At 42.2% G+C, this 22,214-nt stretch overlaps 1 protein-coding gene across 5 annotated transcripts in view; it reads left to right on the plus strand.

The window, feature by feature from the left end:
• The first annotated feature begins 5,250 nt into the window (after positions 1-5,250).
• SCN8A (sodium voltage-gated channel alpha subunit 8) overlaps positions 5,251-22,214 on the plus strand; it is a 112,935-nt gene continuing 95,971 nt past the window's right edge. For all 5 annotated transcript variants that reach the window (XM_028125546.2, XM_028125547.2, XM_028125544.2 and 2 more), the window contains exon 1: positions 5,251-5,526. In XM_028125546.2, coding sequence (XP_027981347.1) covers positions 5,251-5,526 — 276 coding nt within the window. The remainder of the gene's footprint in view (positions 5,527-22,214) is intronic.

The following is a 22,214-nucleotide window of genomic DNA, read 5'->3' on the forward strand; positions in this document are numbered from 1 at the left end:
TGAAATAAAGAAGACTGTCATTTCTAAGTTTGGTGAAGATACAGAGCAATTAGAACCCTCTTACATTTCTGGAGGTATTATCAAAGTGAGACAAACACATGCCCTCTTTTAACCCCAGTATTCCATTCCTGTTTCTACCTGAAGAGAAATGAACACATATGGCCACCAGAAGACATGTGCAAAAGCTTTTGTCAGCTGTTAGCAGCTTTTGTCCACAATAACCTAAAACAATAAACAACCTCACTGTCTATCAAGGTAAGATGGATAAACTGTGCTGGATTCATACATGGAATACTGGCCAGCAATAAAAAGAATGAACTACTGGTACAGACACAACAAAGATAAATTTCAGAGAAAAGATGTTGAGTGAAAGAAGCCAAACCCTGAAGAGTACTTTATATTCTACTTATATGAAGTTCAGGAACTGGTCAAACTAATCTAGATCAATGAGATAGAGATAGATGGCAGACTAGCCTTTGCTAGGTTAGTGGTCATGGTGGTGGTTATTGCCGAGAGAGCTCAAGAGAGCTGTCTGGCTGCTAGAATCAATCTTCTATAACTTAATCTGGGTGGTGGTTACACAGGTGTATACACACACACACACACACACACACACACACAAAATAACCAATCTGTGCACTTGAGATCTATATATTTTATTATGTTCTACCTTAAGAAAAAAAGCCTAGAAAATCAAAACAAAAAACAGTCACCAGAGTAGATGTTCTTGCAGGGAAGAGTAGAAGAGAATGTCTGAGAAGTGTAAAGTTGTAGAAGACCTTGAATGGCAGTGGAGTGGCAGAAGTTTGGATGGTGTCCTATAAGTCTGGTAGGTTTGAAGGAGGGAAATGGCATAATGGAAGCAGAGATGTGCCTGGTAGTCTGAGGACTGGTCTACAAGTGGAGACTGTTGCAGTAGGACCTGGATGCCGGTGATACTGTTGCAAGTGGAAACTCAGAAGAAAGAAGAATTAGTAAGGCTGGTCACTGGTTGGGCAAGGACAGCAAAGGATGATGGGGCAAAGATGACTGAGATTCATTGCCAGATGGCTGGAAAAATGATGGCTCTAATAACAGAATTAAGAAAGCCAGGAGAAGGAATCAGTTTGGGAAGTAAAGAGATGAATGGTTTTACTTGCGTTAATTTTGAAATGGTGACGGCAGTTGTGAGACTCAGGAGAACAATTAGGGCTGGTGATCAAAATCTGGAAATCACCCATGTACAGATTATGTTGAGTAGATGAGATCCCTAAAAGAGTGTTGCAGAAAGATTGCAGAAGTCCGGCCCATAGAGAAGAAGAGACTGTAGTTGTAGCCAGAACCAGGATAACATAGAACGGAATGAGGATCTTAAGCCATATGGAGAGAGAGCGGGGCAGGAGATATAAAGGGAGAAGATACAGAAGTAGGAAAGGAAAAGCAAAGATTGAGACTGTGAGGGGGAGCGGGGATCATTGAGGGACCATGGTCTTGGAGAAGGCGGGAGGAAACAGGTTCTGGAAACAAAGGCAGAGGACTTAACCTTGGTCAGCTTGACCTTTGAAGAACACAGGGGTGTACAGTCAGGTCACAGGCTTTGTCAGCATCTTCAGTCACTGCCTCTTGCAGTATATGCATTTTTTTCAATTGGAGCATAGTTGACGCAGAGTGTTACATTAGTTTCAGATGTATAGCATAGTGACTGGACAAGTCTAACCTGTGCTCACCATGAGTGTAACTGCCATCTGTCCCCATACAACACTATGACCACACCATTGACCTTATTTCCTATGCTGTGCCTTTCATCCCTGTAATGTATTCATTCCATAACTGGAAGCCTGTATCTCTTCCTCCCCTTTATCCACTTTGCCCATCCCCGCCTTGCCCGCCCCCCTTGCCAACCATCAGTTTGTTCTCTGTGTTTATGGTCTATTTCTGCTGTTTGTTTGTTTGTTTTAGATTCTATATATAAGTGAAATCATATGGTATTTGTCTTTTTCTGTCTCACTTATCTCACTTAGCATTAAGCCCTCTAGGTCCATCTGTGTTGTTGCAAATGGCAAGATGTCATTCTTTTTTATGGCTGAATAATATTCCATTGTGTATATATGTGTATATATATATATACCACAACTTCTCTAGCCATTCATCTTTCTTTAAAAGAAATTTTTTTAAGATTTTTTTTTTAAAGGTTTTATTTATTTGACAGAGAAAGACATAGCGAGAGAGGGAACACGAGCAGGGGGAGTGGGAGAGAGAGAAGCAGGCTTCCCGCTGAGCAGGAAGCCCGATGCGGGGCTCAATCCCAGGACCCTGGGATCATGACCTGAGCCGAAGGCAGACGCTTAACGACTGAGCCACCCAGGTGGCCCATCGATTCATCTTTCGATGGACACTTGGGTTGCTTCCATGTGGAAGCAACTCTTGCAGTATTCTTTGTCCTCTAAATAGGAACTGAGGGTGACCCAGGGTTGAGAATGAGTGTGACTGTGAAAGCCAAGAGGTCCCAGGTATTTGAACTTATTATGTGTTTCAAGCATAATCCTATCATTTGTGAAAGGGATACAGAAGTAGTTTAAGGCACCACGCTTGCCCTCTGGGAATTTATAGGGTACAATTCAACAATGACTAAGAGCCAAAACAAGGGCAAATAGGATGTTTTGAATCCTGATTTGTCATTTTCTAGCTGTGTAACTTTGGTCAGGCTGTATTGTGTCTCTGTGTCTCTGTTTTCTCATCTCTTAAAAAGGAAGAATAATGATAACCTCATATGTTGCCCTGGGGATTAAATGGGTTAATAGAAGCAAGGTGCTTGGAACAGTGCCTGAAACATAGTAAGTGGTAGATAAACGTTAGCTAAGATCATGATAAATTAGTAAAGGCTGCAGCTGGTGGGAAGGTTGTGTGGAGGAGTGGGCATTTACCAGAGACAATTCAGGGATAGAGAGGAGGAAAGGAATGAGAGAAAAGGAATCTAGCGTGCGGAAAACGTTCTGAATAAAGTCTCAGATCAGCAATACCATTGGCACTTGCCTGTGATTTACTTGACAATCCAGACTATTCCTGCTGGGAGCAGTGCGGATTAGAGTAGAACAGGAGGGTGGGTGACTGGCCCTGGTCACAAGAAGAGACGTATGATTTGGAGAGTGAGGGCACTTTGGTTGTGATTTTTACCCTGGCCCTGTGACCTTGGGCAAGTTGTCCAATCTTAGGACCCCAAGTTTCCTAATCTCTAAAATGAAATGGACTGTATCTGTAAAATCCCTTGCTTCTCAAAAATTCTGTGCCTCATATGTGAAAATAATTTCTTGGACCCCACGGTCTGTGGAACAGTGGGTTTTTTCCAGCGCAGCATGGAGCTCTCTGGTCTTTGTGGGGGCAGACTTGTGGTTCCGGCATCATTAGTCCCATGCTGTAAGGGAGTGAGCTGACCAGCCCACATAGAGACACTACACACTGCCTTTGCAACACTTAGCAATCACTACCACTAGAGAAATCTGGGATCTCTGCGGGTGTGTTTATGAAAGGAACCCTTGGGTATTTCACTCTCAAATTATTTAGAGTTAACCCTACTACTGTTCTCTTGAGGAGCCTCGAGTTTTATGGATACTTGCCTTGAAGTGGACCCTGAAGGCTAAGTAGGAGGGAAAGAACAATCTTTAGCCTTTTAAAAAAAAATTTCCCAGATTGTCTTTGTGGAGCTCGCAGAACTAACGGCAAAAGCAGCACCATGAACACCAGATGAAATGCTGGTAAAGCCCTAAAGCTTTATGGTAAGACTCACCTCTTGGGTCCTTTTGTGACAGGCACCAAACACTGTTGTTTTTGATGTTAGAGATTCCCCTGTTTCAAGGTGTGTTTTGTTTAAAGTTTTTATTTATTGAGAGAGAGAGAGAGAGAGTGTGTGTGTGTTTGCTGGGGAGAGGCAGAGGAAGACAGGGAGAGAGAGAATCTCAGGCAGACTCCGTGCTGAGCGCGGAGCCCAACTGGAAGCTCAATCTCAGGACCCTGAGATCAGGACCTGAGCTGAAATCAAGAGGTGGACTCTTTTTTCTTTTTCTTTTTTTTTTTTAAAGATTTTATTTGTTTATCTGACAGAGAGAGAAACAGTGAGAGCAGAATCACAAGCAGGGGGAGTGGGAGAGGGAGAAGCAGGCTTCCCGCTGAGCAGGGAGCCCGATGTGGGGCTTGATCCCAGGACCCCGGGATCATGACCTGAGCCGAAGGCAGACACTTAATGACTGAGCCTCCCAGGTGCCCCTCAAAGCATGTTTTAAATAACTCAGGACTCTGTATGAACATGGAAATGGGCTTTTCAAATCCCCTGCTTAGAAATCATTGGCTCTAGTATGGCACTACTTCATTTTTCCTTTTAGAAGGGAAGTTTGGTTTGTTGTTCTGTTCTCACTTGTGTCCTTCGTGGTTTGAGCCCCTCTGGGCTGCACGCGGGCCTCTCTGCCATCCTTCACTCTGTGACGGGCACTGCAGTGCTGTTGCTTCAGAAGTTCTCGGAGATTCCTCTGCCATTTGCTTCCCCCCCCCCCCCGCCCCACCCCCAATTGTCCCTGGCAGGATCTCAGTCATCAGAGAGGTACTTCTGGACTCTGTACCAGATGGACTTTACACATCCTGGTGAATTGAAAAATAATTTGAAATGGAAGAGCCAAAGTAGATGGAAGCGATTTTATCTCTATTTTGTCCCTCCAAAGTTTAGTGTTTTCCAAAACTGAGATTCGAAAAGAGTGACGGTTTGCCCTTGTGTTGTATTTGGAAGGAAGAGTATTTCTTTAGGGAACAGAGTTCCAGGAAAGGAAGGTGACTTGGGCATATAAGGATTCCAAAGCCAACATGTGCCCCTGGGTAATGTTAGATATGCCTTATTAGTTAGAATAGAAGTTCCTTGAGGGAAATGGAATCCATCTTTGTAGTCGTATGTGGTTGCAAACAGTGAGTGGTGTGTAAGTAAGTAAGAAAAGCTAGCAATTCAGGAACCTCCCGTCTTTCCATCTCCCTGGCTACCCATTCCCCTGAGGGCTGGTGACGGGCCTCACCTAGCCCGTTCCCGCCACGGATTTTCTGGAGAGAAAAGTAACCGTGTCATGGAAGCAACTGTGTGTTGCCGAGGTTGTGAATAAGGGGCAAGAGTGAGATGGTTTGGTCTGGCCTCTTTTCAGAGCGGCGATTGATTACTGCTGTCTGTGTTGCCTTTTCTTCCAGAGCTGACCTGTCCCGGACGCAGCATAACTAACGAAGCTGCTGCAGGATGAGAAGATGGCAGCGCGGCTGCTCGCACCACCAGGCCCTGATAGTTTCAAGCCTTTCACCCCTGAGTCGCTGGCAAACATCGAGAGGCGCATTGCCGAGAGCAAGCTCAAGAAACCGCCCAAGGCCGAAGGCAGTCACCGGGAAGACGATGAGGACAGCAAGCCCAAGCCAAACAGTGACCTGGAGGCAGGGAAGAGTCTGCCTTTCATCTATGGGGACATCCCACAAGGCCTGGTCGCAGTTCCCCTGGAGGACTTTGACCCATACTATTTGACGCAGAAAGTGAGTTGGAGGAGGTGGCGGCCCAGCTTCAGACCCCCTTTCCTCACAGGCTTTAGGGGAGACAGGGGAGAAAGAACTGTCCCTTTGCCCAAGTTTGGATAAGTAGTTCACCTTCTGGTTCAGTTCTGGTTAATGGGGTTTATTTTTCAGTTTAATTGCTGCTCAGGGTCATTTGTGGGTCTTGACACTTCTCGACTCTGTTAATAAGACTTCCATTTTTGGCTCCAGGCCAGATCAGAAAAAGATGAAAACAGGTTAAAAACAAAAACAAAAGAGAACATAAATGCAATGGGACTATTTAACAGAGTCCAGGAAAGATGGCATAGTGAAAGATGATATAGCCGGGTAGACTCTCTCTCCCACACACATTCAAAATTCTATCTTTAAATATAAAGATGATGTAACTATTACAGTATCAACAAAGCCTATTGTTAATATAAAGGAGTTGATGGATTTGTACTCTATCCGAACTTTCTCTGTCCCTTGGTAACATTAGATCATAGCTGTTGGAGACAGGAATAGAATAAGGTAAACCAAACCGGGCCAGTGAGGACACGGGTCTTTGGCCTTGTTACTCAGTTGTGTGGGTTGAGCCACCACTCATTCTTCCATTAGAGTCCATTCTGTTATTCTTGCCGGTAAGAAGCACAAGTGAAATAAATGCTACTCTTCGTTTGGCCAAGAGTTTCAAACTCCCCTAACAAATATTTGACCAAACCGTGGGTTTCTTTCTCATGATTATCTTTTGAAACGAGGCAACAGGTGGAGAAACAAAGCCCCCTGGTTAATCCACCAGCCAACTAATGAGCCATTGCATACTGAGGAATGACATCAGACACCATTTTAGGGATCCCTCATTTGATAAATGTCAGTTAAAGAATTAGAGTGATAGGTGTTTCCAGATGAGGGGAGAAAAGGCTTTGTGTAATTACATATTCACAAATATACAGCTTACCTAAACCCTCTTTATTAACAAAATTGCCTCATAAACTTCTCCTAACTTGTCCTTCAATCTTTTAATTTGGAAGAAATTTTAGTTTCTTGGCTTAATAATGGGACAGAAGTAAGATGAGACCAGTAGATCTCTTGATCTAGCTATATAGTTGTGGAGTCATTTTTGGCTCAGGATGGCAAAAGCAGTTAAGACATTGTCTACACAAAATGGTCCTTCACTCACTTCTGTTGCACCTGAAAAATATAGAAAGTTTCAGAAACAAAGCATGATGTGATAGAAATAACAGTAGACTAGAAGTAAACACTCCTGACTCTGCCATAATTCACCATGTTTATTATCTGTATTTCTCTTTTCTCTTTTCTCTTTTGTGTATTGTTCAAGCTACCACAGATAGATTATAGGAAGAGAAAGTTGTAAATAAAGAAAAAACTTGTCAAAACTAGTTCATGTCTGTTAGCAAGACATGTCACTTCTCTGGGCCTAAATTTTCTCATCTAGAACTGAGAAGTTGGACAAAATTTCTAAGGACTTTTTCAAACATCAAGTTCTGGAACTGAGTAGTTTTCATAAACTTTCATTGATTTCCTCATTTACTCTTCCCTTTTTTAAAGTCTAACTTTGTAATCTGGGCCTTTGCAGAGTGGGGTAAATGGGGGAAAGAGGAGGCAGGCTGTAACATTCTGGGTTAGTGAATAAGGAAACATGGAATCGTAGGCTATTTTTAGAAAAAAATTACATTCGTTATAAAATTTTGAAATATTTTTAGATTTCCTTGCTCTTTCCTACCCTTACGTCCATGATCTTAGAAAAGGTACAAAGCAATGACAAATCACAGGGTTTAGGTTGTACCTATTTAGGTGAGTTGGCCAATGATATAACTTTTTCAGAAAGTACTCTTATGGCAATAAGAAAATTGCCTTGGACCCTGGCCTTTCAAGTTCCTAAAACCTCTTTGCTTTTATTTTAACTGTTTATTTTTCCAACTCAAATACAAAGTAAGTCTACCTTTCTTAAACCTGACTTAATATATGAAGAATACATAGAGCTATTTGTTGTCAGAGCCAGTTTCCCTTTGCATGCCTTTTCCCCTGGTCCTGCCCTATAGATAGCGTCTTTTCTCCTAATGCCTCAGATTTCAGTGGCCCTGGATCGGGACGGAGGCCTCAAGCCAACAGTCTCTGACCTTGATAGGTATCATTCCTTGGGTAGGATAGATGTTGATGGAGCTCTATTAGGGGACTGGCACTTCATGATAGACAGTCTGACTTCAGCCTTTGGCCTCACCACAAGGGTAGATAGTTTGCGGAAAGGATAACTTTAATTGTATTTTTTTTTTTTGCTCATCTTTTTTTTTCGTTATTGTGAAACATACCACCATGCAGAAAAGTTCATACAACATAAGTGCATAGATTAATGATTATTATAAAGCAAACAAACTAACACTCATGACAAGAAAGAACATTAGTAGCACTTCAGAAGTATTAATTATACTTTTAATCAAGGGATTTTTTTTAAGATTTTATTTTTAAGTAATCTCAACACCCAACATGGGGCTCAAACTTACAACCCCAAAATCAAGAGTCACATGCCAGCCAGGCACCCCAAAGCAAGGGATTTTTTAGTTGAATAATAATATGCTTGCTCAAGTTTATTTACAAATCTTCACTGGCATTACTAATACTTCTAACTAGGCCTTTCACTAGGCCAAATTAGCAAGGTCTCCTCTACAAGGAAGCACACTGGGAATTAACCACAAATCAAAAAATATTGAGAGTAGAAATGACTTTAAGAGGAATTCCCTTGCGTTTGTTTTTCATGGACTGCCTTAAATAATTCTTGCAAAATAGAATTTTCTTTGTTAAATGGTACAAGTGGATTTCTTTATCTTTTCTTTATAGGTCTCATTTTCTACCTAATTAATCATTTTTATGGTTCTCATTGAAATTGGTTTCTCATTTCCTTCCCTCTGTTTTAGAGGGTGAAAGAAAACTACTTCCCTGTCAGTAGAGTGGTTTTATCCCATTGTGGATTTCATACTCTCCAGGGACACAGGAACATAAACCTGTGTGTCATATTTTCAGGATACCCTTGTACCAGCTGGGGCTGGTTTGAGCTATCACAAGCTTCTTGAGGCCCTCAGAAATGTTGTCCATGTTGCATTTCACTCCCAGCTAGTCCCTGAAAACAGTCTAGATTATCCTCTCTCTGGATTTCTTCAGACCTACCAGTGCTATAACATTTTCTTTGCCTCTTGGTACTTTGTTCTAATGTCTCCGTTCTTTGGCTTTCTTGTATTTCAGCTGTTGCTTGCAAATAATTGAATTTAAGGGATTTGTTTGTTTGTTTGTTTACATTAAATAAAAATAAGTTGTATACCTACATGGTTAAAAAATCAATTGAAGATATTAAGTAAAAAGTCTCTCCTTTACACCTCTCCTTCATCTGCTCACTCCCTGTCTCCCTGAACAGGTAACCACTGTTAGGAGGGTCTTCCAGAGTTTCTTTATATATGTATCGGCAAAAAAAATAGGCATTCAAAGGAACTTGAACTCTCCTGAATGCCTTTGTTCTTGGTTTTCTTTCTGCTATTTTCTTAAGCCTGTTGAAATCTTAATTTTGTTATTTGTTTTCCCTTCTTTCATGCTTTGAATTCTTTTTTTTTAAAGATTTTATTTATTTATTTGGGAGAGAAGGAATGAGACAGAGAGAGCATGAGGGGGGGAGGGTCAGATAGAGAAGCAGACTCCCCACTCGGCAGGGAGTCAGATGCAGGACTCGATCCTAGGACTCCAGGATCATGACCTGAGCTGAAGGCAGTCGCTTAACCAACTGAGCCACCCAGGCGCCCCTGAAATCTTATATTTTATCGGTGTAAATTCTCAATTCATTTCTCCCCCTTCCAAACTTTTTTAATAAATCAAATCAAGGACTTTCTATTACTTGAAAAAGTGTCTCTCTCTCCAATCCTTAAACAATAACTTGTTGAATTTCAAATGGCCACATATATTCCCGATAACTATCTTAAGTGGGGCAGCAGGAAAGTTTGTGGATTAGGTTGAAAAAGGCCTTCAGAGTTGGCTCCTACTTCTTTTTCCACTTCTTAAATTAGTAATTGATCCATGTGTCCTTTTTGTTCAGTGGGTATACCCTCTTATAAGAAAGTCTTATGAACAAAAATCTAAATTATAGGATGGACTGATGTGCCTTTAAATAGGGCACATGCTATTGCATTAAAAAATTATATGTGGTTTCCCAAAGTTCACTTCACCTTCAACTCTTCATTTCTCTTTTCCTACAAATTGAAGTCTACCTAGAATCATAGAAAATTAGAATATTGTATCCTTAGACATTAGCTAATTCAGCCTCCTCCTTGTATAAATTTAATGAGGGGAAGTACTTGTCAAAAGCCAACATTAGGGACACCTGGGTGGCTCAGTCTGTTAAGCATCTGCCTTTGGCTCAGGTCATGATCCCAGGGTCCTGGGATGGAGCTAGGAGTCAGGCTCCCTGCCCAGTGGGGAGTCTGCTTCTCCCACCCTCTGCCCCTTCCCCGATCATGCTCTCTCTATCTCTCCCTCTCAAATAAATAAATAAAATCTTTTTAAAAAATGTGTAGCCCTTCTTCAAAAAAAATTTAAAAAGCCAACACCAGTGTTCGTGGTGGAGCCAGGACTAGAACCCCTGCCTCCTAACTCTTAGTTTGTTACAACACATTTCCAGTTTTCCACTTTTCTAATGTTGTATTAATTGATCCTCAGCTTCATTGGCTCAGTTCCTCTGAAGCTAGGCAGGCAAATTTAGAGACAGAAAGAAGAGCCTACTTTTTCATTCACATTCCTGATAATCCCTATGGTCTAATAACCCTTTTTAGGATCGGTCCTAAGAAGTGCAGTACTTCTGAGGGAAAGGATGGTGTCTGTATTAGCTCCAGTATTTTATCTTCTGAAGTGAAGGAGCTGAGTAGTCTAGCAGCCCTAGACAAGCTATTCTAGAGACTTGGGCTCAGTATCAGTACTTCTGTTACTATTCAGCTGGACATGTAATCTGAAGGCAATTTATTTAACGTCCCTACCTATTTTCACCTTTTTTTTTTTCTTTTTGGGGGTGGGGCAGAGGGAGAGGGATAAGCAGACTCTCTGCTGAGTGCAGAGCTCAATGCAGGGCTCGAGCTCATGACCCTGAGATCATGACCTGAGCCAAAATCGAGAGTCGGATGTTTCACTGACTGAGCCACCCGGGTGCCCCCATATTTTTACTTTTAACAGAAACATGATCCCCCACCTGTCCCAGTCGCCCAGCCTACTGACAGAATGGGAGAGTGAAAGGAGCACCTAACTGGCAATAGAAACACTTCCGTTTTAGTTCTTCCTTTACCCCTTGTTTGCCCTTGGCCAAATCACTCAAATTTCTCTGGGCTTCAATTTCCTTACCTATAATAAACGCAGGATAGGAGTTGGACCTATATGTCTATCCTTCTAATTGTATTTCACACTATGTCTATCACATAGTATATTTTAGCTGTGGCAAACTGCTTCCTGTTTCCCGAGTGTCCCCTGCCTCCTGGTCTCCATTACCTCCTCTTAGAATGTACTGTCCTTTAACTGCACCTTTTGCTGCTCAACCCATTCGTCCAGGCCCTAGGGCCTCTTCTTCCTTAGAGCCTGACTTGATTCTCTACACCAGAACTGATTCCTCCTCCTTCTGAGTTTTTGTAATACATTAAGGTCTTCAGCCCAACCTTTACTAAAAAGTGGTTTTTAGATTTAATTCATGTTAGCTATAGCAGGGCATCCTGTTCCCAGCAATGTTTACAATTTTCTCCTTACATGTGCGCACACACTCGCGCGTACACACACACACACACGCAGTTCCGTGCGCTCCTGGCAGAAAATCCTTGCTGAATCTATTTTCACACACTTTTCAACAGGTGTGCAGAACAGAGGCTGCTGAATGAGAGTTTACGTTCATTAGGTGTGATGTGAACTATTGCTAATGAGGTGTTGCATTTCCTGCTTTTACACAATAAGCCTAGATGCTCCGTTCTGTTCTAAATAAAAACTACATATTTTAAAACTTTGTTTTTAAAAAGCCATTTTACAACAATATAAAAAAACCCAAAATGGTGTTTCTGTTCTTTTATCCCCCAAATCAAAGTGAGGCAAATGCTTGTGCACCAGCAGGAGGCAGGCCATCATCAGGGTGATGGATTAAGGATGTGTGTGGGGGCGGGGGGGGATGCTTTTCTACTCTCCAAGCATCATTCTCTAGAGGGGAAGGAATTTAGTTGAACACTCCCACATCCAAATCCTCTTGAAAACCTTAGCGATAGACCAAGTGTTGGGAAATCTGGCTTCTGAGCCTATCCTCGTCTATTCCAGGCCATCTTGAGCATGTCCCTTAACCATTCAGTGTGTCAGTTTCCCTAATTTAGGAAATTGAGATTATGCTAATAGCTAATATCCCACCTATTTTGCTGCGTTGTCGTGAAGATCATTTCTTGACTAGCCTACATAAAACAAAACAGCCTATTGCTCCAACCCTGTTTCATTTTTCTCCATAGCTTAGCAGCCCCTGCCATATATTTATTTGCTTACTGTTCATCCTCTTGTGTGGTCATCAGCTGGAACAGTGCCTGCCCTGTCGTAAGTGCTCAATCCATATCTGTTGATTAAATTAATCTGAGGGGATAATGCATATGAAAACACTATGTACTTTTCTGAGTGTTTTGATCATGAAAGATGACATTATGATATTTTTTCTAATAAAAATGTTCCCATTGACCAAAATGCATTGAACCCTCGAGGGAAAAGAGACTGATTACCAGTATATCTTTTCCTTTCCCAAAGAATTAGTTTCCTTTAGAGGCTGAGGAAGTAGATCAGGAAGTAGTTTTCCTGACATTTTAGGTATTTTCAGAGGGCTGGATGACTGTTGTTAAATGCTACCAGTCTTGTCTCTCCTTTTGTAGAAACTTAGAATTGGAAAAGACTTTATCAAAGGTCATAGCCTCCACCTAGTGCTTGAATCTCTTCTTGGTTTATTGGTATTATGTGTCTATTATACAAGGGGTGTTATTTCCTGAATATTATAAGTTATCCTGTCATGTCTACCTTCATTAAGTGTTTTGCTTCTTTCTTGGCTGTATGAGTTGTGTTACCCTCCCTGTATTAACTGCCTATAAAGGAAATGAGAGAAACGGACATTGGAATATATACCAGTTTGGTTTGCCTCATATAAAACATGACCCATTTATTCAACAAAAATACTTCTTGAGTACTTCCTTTATGTGAGGCATTGTGGGGCAGGGGGTCTGTTCGGTTCTCTTGGGGAAACAAAGGTTAATAAAAGTCCATTCTTTACCCTTAAGTAGCTTATAACATGGCCTTGATTAGTATGATAAAATTATTGACAAGGGAGACCCAGAAAGGGCCTTACTTACTTCATAGTAAGAGTAGTATTTGAAACAGGCTTTGGAGTTTAGAAAAGAGAGATAGACAAACATTCTAGGCAGAAAGAAAAATGCGAGCAAAGGCTCAGAGACAAGGGTGTAGGACGATGGAAGAAAACACTGAGTAGTCTGATTTGACTGGAATGTGGGGAAATGAGTGAGGAACCGTGGGAGATGAGGCTGGGGACAGGGAGCTGGAGCCAGATCACGGAAGACTCAGTGTGAGATGAGGAAATTTGGTCCTTACCCGATAAACAGCAGAGAACTACCAGAGGTGTTGGGGAGTGCAGATTTGTGATTGAAGCAGAGCTTTGGGGCGGGGGGAATGTGGTATGTAGGGTGGACCAGAGGGAAAGAGACCGAGCTGTGAGGTGATGAGAGTCCAAACTATAATGGTAGAAGTGAAAAGGGCAGTGGATGAAGTCAAGAGCTGTTACAGAGATAAATTGATAGGATTTTGTGATTGATTGTGGAAGGTTAAGGACAGAGTCCAGCATTCAGTCATTCATTTGATAATTTGATAAATTGTTATTGAGCGTTTTCTGTATGCCCAGCCTCTGTTCCATGCCCTTGGGAACAAATCAGACAAGCCCTTTCTGCTATTCTTGGAACTTAGTTTTCGTTGGGGAGACAGGTAATAAACAAGTAAAGAAATAAATCATTACAGATAATGATATGTGCATTAAAGAGAATATGGCCCAGGTACTTGAGAGGTTGTGGTGCTCTAACTTGGTAAGAGACTAAACCTGGAGAATACAGAAGAATCAAAGTCTACTTGCTGTCTAAATATTCATTGTCTTAAGTAGACCTTTAGCAAGCACTAAATTATAATCTTTAAAAGGACCCATAATGCAGATATTCTGAGTTACTTAAAAGCCAGTATCGTCACTCTGTTGAGAGATTTTGCCAGTCTTCGATTTTTACGTAGGCAAGAGTCCAGTACATTTCAGCATCAGCATGAGTCACAGAGGCACCTGCAGATGAACCTAGCATTTGCTCCAGAAAAAAGGTTCAGGTCTTCTCAACTCCTTGCACAAGTACTAAGTTGTAGTTCCAAAGCTCTGAGCCATGTTAGTGTAGAAGAGACACCTTCACGGGAATTCTAGAATGCGTGTTATTAGCTAATCACCTCAGCCATAAAATTATACTGATTGATAGTTTTAGGAATTCGTCTCTGATGGTTTCTCCAGGGTTGTGAAATATTTTTATTTTAATAAAAATTGACCTGTTGAATGGGTTAGTTAATAATGGCCTTTGGAAATGTTGGAGGATGTCTCAAGATCACAATGATACTGATCATCTTCTGACAATAATTAACCATATTTTAAATCCTTTCTTAGTCAAAGAGAACAAGCCTGTGACATCATTATACAGAGGAATGCTTCTCTTACTAATTGTTTCCAAATTCACATGAGTTGTAAATTCCTTACGTATTGTTCTTTACATTTAACCCTGTTTGACACAGTTCAAAATTAGGATTGCCCCATTATATGACAATTTCTGCCAAATCTGAACCTGGCAGTAGAATTTTCCATAATGGCTCTGAAGAGGCACTCCTGTTCCAGACACTTTGTTGAGGTTACAAAGTTTGGCCTGTGGAAGCAAGTTGAATAAAAGGTCCCTCCAGTTTCAGACGATGAGGTCCCCTGTCTACTGTTCAAGGCCAGTCCCTCTCCCTGTGCCTTTGACCCCACCCATGCCTTCCAACCTTCTCTAGAACTTCACTCTCACTTTTCTGGTCTGTCAGTCTTTCCCTTTTCATCCTGGTTCCTTCTCCTCAGCCTATAAGCACTCCCAAAGCCTCTCCCATTCTAATGAGCCCTCACTTGAGCCTGCATCACCAGCTAGTCTAACTTCTCTTCTCCTGCCATTGAAACTTGTAAAGAGTAGCCTTTACTCACCATCACCAGCTGCACATCTCCCATCAACTTTCCCATCCTTGCAGCCTGACTGCATCCTCACCTCTTGCTGACATTCTCAAGATAAGATCCTCTGTGATGTCAAATTGCCAAATTTATCAGACATTGTTTTACATATTATCCCACTGAATCTCTTTACTGTATTTGATACTGTTGATTACTCCCTAATTCCTGCAGTTCTTCTTTTCCTTGGCTTAATATTCCGTATATCTCCGATCATTCCTTCTCTTCCATTTCCACCACCTCTCCCTTAAGTGTTGGTGTTCTCCCAGGTTCCGTACCCGTGTTCCTCTCATTTGGCACACTCTCCCTGGGTGATGTCACCCATTCTCTCAGGACTCTTGAATCTGTATCTCCAACCTGCACCTTGCCAGGCATCTCTAGCTGGGTTTCCCACAGGTAACTAAGTGTGTTCAATATTGAACTCCATTTCTCCCCTCAAACCTCCTTCTTTCATCTACTACTTTATGGATGACACTACCCAAATTCTAGATATCATCCTTGACTCCCCAATTTTCTGCAGTCCTTAAGGGTTACCAACATTAGGAAGCTGTCAGTAGAATGTTGTGTGTTTTTATAAGTAAGAAAATACTGTGGCTCAGAAATCTTAATTGTTTAGATTCCCTGAGCTAATGTGTGGTAGAGCCAGATTTTAGGCGCAGGAATGTGTGGTTTAATATTCATGGTCTTTCTGCCATACCGTACTGTCTCTATAGCGTATACTACAGACTGATTTTTTGTTTTCTACTGTCACTTTTAGATAATTTTCTAGCATTTTACACTGCCTCAATATGCAGTTAGTATGTGGTGTTTTGGGGGGTTTGTGTGTGTGTGTGTATGTGTATCTGGTTCAGGCTGTATCTTTAGCATGGTATCTAAGACACAGAAAAGATGAGAAGACTTTTCAAACTGCAACAAATAATTGTTATGGGCAGATGAGCTAAAGGGTGGAAAAGGTCAATTAGACACCTAGCAGGAAGTTACATGTAGTTATAGGCTAGCTGTATAGTTGTATGGCCATTTCCTCATGTCTAAGAGATTAATTTGTATATTCAGTAAACATGTATGAATTCTCTACCTTGTGCCAGATGGGCATCATATATTATGCACTCTGCTTCCTAAGTTGAGAAACAACAGTTGGAAGCCATGGCCCCGCCTTTAAGGATCTCAGGGTCCAGTGAGAGATACAGATGTGTACACAAAAATGACAACACTACGTTAACTGCTCTAATTGAAGTAAGTGCCACGTGGAGACACACAGGAAGGAAGGATATTTCTGTTTGAGAGAGTTGAATGGGGCCATCTGCAGAGAGGAGGTGATAGTTGAGCTGGACTTTAAAGTATTAAAATATGGTTTAAAAAATTCACCTGTTCAAAAAGAGAAGAAAGAGTAGTTCGGGTGTACATGCAAAGGCAGAGAGGCATGGGAAAGACGGAATTGTTTCAAATGGTGAGTTTAGTTGTGACGAGAGCATGGAGTGTGGTTTGCCAAGACAGGAGCCAAAGGTGGAGAGGCAGGTGGGTCCCAATGTGTGCGTACTAAGCCGTGTTTATTTTCTCCCTCTTCCGGAGTTCTCAGGTCTGACATAAGCTCTGGGGCCCATCTTGAGCCGGTGCAGCCATACAGGCGTCTCCTAGTGACTCTGGATACTTAGTCTGGCTTATCCTATTGACTTCTGCCAAGTGTGTGAGTACTAACTAACGTGAATGGTAGCCCTCGGGGTTTCCTCATGGCCACCCCATGTTGGGAGCCAGAGAGCAGGAGTGGCAGTAGTCTGTGTGATGGTCGCGGCAGCATCCTCATCACGGCCATTGAGGGTTTGTTCTGTGCCAGGCACTGTAGTGAGGATTTTTGGTGAATCTTCATTTAATTCTCATAACCTGATAAAGTAGGTACCATTAGTCATTATCCCTATTTTAACAATAAGAAAACTGAGTCTTAACAACCTAAATAAGTCGGCAACCTTTCTAAGAGCAAGGAGAACAAGAATATAGAATATTCTGGAATATGAATACAGTGACTAGAGGGGTTTAATATGCTTTACATAACAAACGTGCATTTTGTTTTACCCTGGAGCAGCTGCAGTCTGTGTACCCTAAGAGGGGAAAGGAGAAAGAGATCAAAGGCAAATTCATACTGAAGGGCAGCTAGGAAGAGTGGCCATGTAGGAGGTTCAGAGCTGCCCGGCCTCTAGGGAGCAGCATCATGCTGGCTCAGCGCTGAAGCACAGCACTGCCCTTCTGCCAGGTATGGCTTCCTGTGACCAGGATGTGGGCAGGAAGTGTGTCAGCTGCTCCAAATGTGGGTTGGAGGGCATGAGGTTACAAGGTCAAACCAAATGGAAAAGTGTATGCAGAAGCACCTGGAAAACAGTAAAGCCACAGATAGATGTGGCGCCAGCATTACCTTCATGCAGCTTACCTTGGGAAAAAGACCATAACTATAACCAGCTGCTGTGATCTCTGAGGCATATGCATGGGTTTTCCCTTTGCCAGAGTTAAAGGTATTAAGAAAGAGAGATTCCTTCATTGACTTAAGGATTGGACTGGATGACCTGGCGTGGTAAAAAGCATTCAGGACCAGATGCCAGGAGACCTCTCAGCTCTGTGGTGTTAGTGTGAGCAGAGGTGTCTGTGCTTGGTTTCTTGTCTGTAAAGTGAGGATTTAGATTTTTTTGAAGCCTTTTTAAAATTGCTTTATGATGATTAAGAGCATAGGCTTTGGAGTTAGACCGCCTCAGCTCAATTCTAAGTTTTTGCCACTTAATAAATAATTTTGTGGTCTTGGCAAAGTTACCTGACTTTCCACCTCAATTTCATCATCTGTAAAATAGTACCTACCTACGTCATGAAGTGGTTGCTGTGAGACAGATACTGAATGGGCATCTTAGTGGGCTGCCTGCCACAGAGTAAATGCTTAATGTTCAATGTTATTCCTCCAGTAGGCTTATAGGTACAATTGTCAATGACCAAAAGCAATAAAAACATAAATATGGGATTTAGAGGCCTCTCTTGCCCAATCCTCAGTGTAGTGGAACAGAGACTTGGAAGACAAGGGCTCTAAATACTCATAGGTCGGGGCACCTGGTGGCTCAGTCAGTTAAGCATCCAACTCTTGATCTTGGCTCAGGTCTTGATCTCAGGGTTCTGAGTTCAAGGCCCATGTTTGTGGAGCCTACTTAAAAAAATAAAAAAATAAAAATAAAATAAAATAAAAAATATTCATAGTTCAAACAGAAGTACAACCTAAAGGAAAAAAAATTTGTCCATGTTTCATGTCCCGCTTTAGTTCAGTATTTTTAAAAGGCAGTTTAGTACCAGGACACAGGTACTGAAGAAATTCAGGCCAGTTGAGCCTCTGCTGCTGGAACCTTTACGGAGGCACATGGGACTATAATTGTGATTTCACCTGAGGGACGCACTAAGCAGATTAGCATTAAGAAAAGGCATCTGGACTCTCTTCAACATGGTATAGTCATTTTACAGTGTGGGTCATTTATTTCCCAACAGCTTCCTAGTCTGAAGTAGAATCTGTTTAGACTCAGCATTAGATTTTCCCTTATTAAAATAGAGGAACTTTGAAGGGACATTGATTTGTTGCCTCCTGTATTGGCTCTATAGATAGTTACTCGGGAGTGAACGCCAAATGGCTGTTAATGAGTGGCCAGCGGGCTGCAGCTGTTGCCGCTGCCGTAGCTGTATTTATATTGTTGTTGGATCGAAAACTGTGCATGCACACTCTGAAACCAATCAGCAGAGAGGATTTGACCCTAGCAGAAGTCACGAGAACTAACAATTTATAGTTAGGCAGGAAAGCGCTAACAACTATTATAAGTCAAACTGGCCAGTTGCCTGGTTCAGAAGAAGTACATAGGTCTGGGAGAATAAGGTATATATATGAGGTTGAGGCAGGCAAGAACTTAAGAGTAGAGAAGTCAGCTAAAAGCAAAAGGGTCAGGCAGCTCTAGAGATCAAAACAGTTAAGATCCAGGAGCCAAACTCGGGGAGACGGTCATAAGTCAGTGTCAGTACCAGCTCTAGCTAGATAGACTCAAAGGGCATTGGTTCCCAGCTGCCCTCTTGTAGATTGGCTCAATCCCTGGGCCCCTCACTGTTCACTGTAGCCAGAGGTCATCAGGTATCTGCGGGTTACCTTTGCCCTAACGGAGATGATGACCTCACAGGGGAGGGAGAGCTAGTCTCCTGGGCCGTGTGTCCCATAGCAAACCAGGAGCTGGAGAATAAACCTTTCTCTAAGAAGCTTTCTGGTCTGTGATGTAGTCCACCCCTGTATCAAGTGCTCTTCTCCGTAACATCCTTTCATCTTTGTGTACCCTTTATTATTTTAATCTATACTTTTTGTATGATTTAAAAAGTTAATCCGATCCTGGGGTGGGGTGAGGGTGACAAAATGCCATTATATTGGCCGCACTGCAGTCCTTTGGTCCCTGCGTGCATTTATTGTACTGCATTTGCAGTATGCTAGGATTTGTTTGGTGTGTGTATGAATGTGCTTGTCCCTGGCCATGCACAGTGTCCCTTCCCCTCATGGTGGACCCTGAAGAGAATACATCTTACCCTGACTTAACAATGGCAAAGCTCCTCCGTCCTGTGCTCCAAGCCCCACATTGCTAATTAGCAATGAAAAGCCCATGCTTTTCAGAAGGTTCATTTTATGCTGGCATGACATATTTATTAATACTCCGTGCCATAACTCGTTAAGAGCTGTTCCAGTGCTCTTAATGGGCCTTGTGCTCAAACGCATCCAGTGGCTGTTATTATAAACTGATATTTCCCCTTGGGCAGTAAACCACAATTCAATTTCAGTTTTCCTTTTAACTCACTTCCCAAAGATCTAATTTAAGACAGATTAGGTAAAATATTATTGGACTTCATGGACACCAAGTGATTCTTTTTTTTTTTAATTTTATTTATTTATTTGACAGAGAGAGACACAGCAAGAGAGGGAACACAAGCAGGGGGAATGGGAGAGGGAGAAGGAGGCTTCCTGCTGAGCAAGCAGCCCGATGCGGGGCTCAATCCCAGGACCCTGGGATCATGACCTGAGCCGAAGGCAGACGCTTAAGACTGAGCCACCCAGGCGCCCCGACACCAAGTGATTCTTGCTTAAGAAGTATTCTTGTCAGAATCCAAAGCTTGCTGTCCTTCCCACTCTTCCTGGGCTTTGAAGAATCCAGTGTTGAACAAGGGACGAATCTCCTTTTCTGGATTCTATCAGCGGTTTAATGATGATTACTGAGAATTTATTAGCCATGCATATGGCTTTAAAATGCTTTAAATATATACATATATTTAAAGCATTTTAAATATATATATATATTTTTTTTTTTTTTTTTTTTAAGTCAGCCCATCACCAGTCATCCTGATTTGTTTTCTCTCTCCTCTTCACTGTTCTGCCAAGAACGGGGCATAGAAGCAAGGGAGACAGGGTGGGGGAAGCAGCCCTTTGTGCACTTCTGCCCCGGGACTGCTCCATGCTGCCCCTGCCCACGTAAGTATAGTTTTCAGGGTAGTATCACAGCTGTTGACCCTGGACTTTGACAGAGTATCACGTGAAGGAGCAAAATAACCAATTCAGGAGCGTTCTACCAGATGTAATGTGAAAGAATAAATAATAATAGGCTTTCTCCTCAAAGTATGGCTTGCTGCTTTGTTGCATTTCATCTTGGATGCTTCTGCATATTTTCTAAACCACAGAATCACAGATATCAGAGCAGGAAAGGGCCTGGGATGCCCATCAGACAGCCCTCTCTCTCATTTCGTAGACGAGGAAAATGAGATCCAGAGAGAGGCAGTAGCTCACCCAAGCCATACAGCTAGGTAGAGGCAGGTGAAGCAGGAGAACCTACGTGTTTGAAGACAGGTGTTCTGAAACCCCCCTGTTTTAGTGACCTGGAAGATGACCTGGTGGCTCCCAAATCCTGGTGAGCACAGATTCCTCTGCAGCTTATTGAATCCTGAACCTCTGGGGTAGGACTTGTGAATCTGCATTTCTTTAAAAAGCTAGTCACATAACTCCTATGCAGCCGGTTGGGCCTAGGTCCGGAACTGGTGTTCGTGTGTGACAGGGTTCACCCAGCTGTGCCCTGTGGGTCAGATCATCTCTGCCATTTGTTGTTGTATAGTCCCTGAGTTGAGAAGGGTTTGTACACTTTTAAGTGGTTATGGAAAAGTCAAAGGAAGAATATTTTGTGATGTGTGAAAATTATGTGAAACTTAAATTTCCTTGTCCATAAATAAAGTTTTATTGGGACACAGACACTCTTACTTGTTTATGTGTTGTCTGTGGTTACTTTTGCCCCACAGCGGCAGGGCTGAGTTGACTGTACAGCGCACAGAGCCTGCAATATTTACTGTGTGGCTCTTTACAATAGAGGTTTGCTGGCCCCTGACACATACTAAGCTATTTGTCATGTAAGCCCTGCAAGTGCCAGTGTCAGAAGGGAGATTCCTAAGCTTCAAGTACTTGTCTTAGTCCACACACCATCTTGTTCTATGCTAAAGATGCAGTTATGAAAACTGTGTATAAATTAAGCATACGTACTAATTATTTCAACAATAAAGTATGGTTTTTTTGGTAATACAGCCCGCTACTGGAAGTATGGAGGATTCATCTTCACTGCAGCCGGTTTTGTACGGACCATGTGCTTATTTCTCTTTGAGGAGAAAAAAGATACCTTCTTTTTATACTTGATGAAGATCTAAGATGTAAATATTTAGAAAGGAGTGCTGATAAACTATTTTTACTCTATGTGCAGTATTCAATACCTAAATTAATTATGAAATTTCTACTTCACACATAAAACACAAAACATTTTTTTTTCTTTTAAGATTTTTATTTACTTTTTTGTCAGAGAGAGCGAGCACAAGCAGGGGAGTGGCAGGCAGAGGGAGAAGCCGACTACCCACTGAGCAGGGAGCCCGACGCGGGGCTCGATCCCAGGACCCCGGAATCATGACCTGAGCCGAGGGCAGAACGCTTAACCGACTGAGCCACCCAGCCGCCCCACATAAAACATTCTTAATAAAGCCTTTATACCTATAAAGCCTTTATACCTATAAAACCATAGTTTTTAAATTCGCCAAAGATCCCTACTTTCCTTGCCAACTCCTCACTTACTAACTCAGAGTCCTAGCTGCCTCCTGGCTTTTCTTCAACCAAGGCTAACAGTTTCCGTTTCTTCATGTCTTCTTTTTCTTTTGCCTCTTCTCCTTGCCCCTCACCTCAGACACACAATCGTGTGTTCATTAACCAGGCAGCAGATAGTTGTTGGCGTGCGGACGCTGACTCTGCGGTAGGAAGTACCCTCAGTGGTACCTCTAGACCTGTGTTTCCACCGTGGTC

This window comes from Eumetopias jubatus, unplaced genomic scaffold (assembly GCF_037043125.1).
Source record: "Eumetopias jubatus isolate StellerSeaLion01/CBP00866 unplaced genomic scaffold, mEumJub1_p1.0 scaffold_8, whole genome shotgun sequence".
Classification (NCBI taxonomy): Eukaryota; Metazoa; Chordata; class Mammalia; order Carnivora; family Otariidae; genus Eumetopias; species Eumetopias jubatus.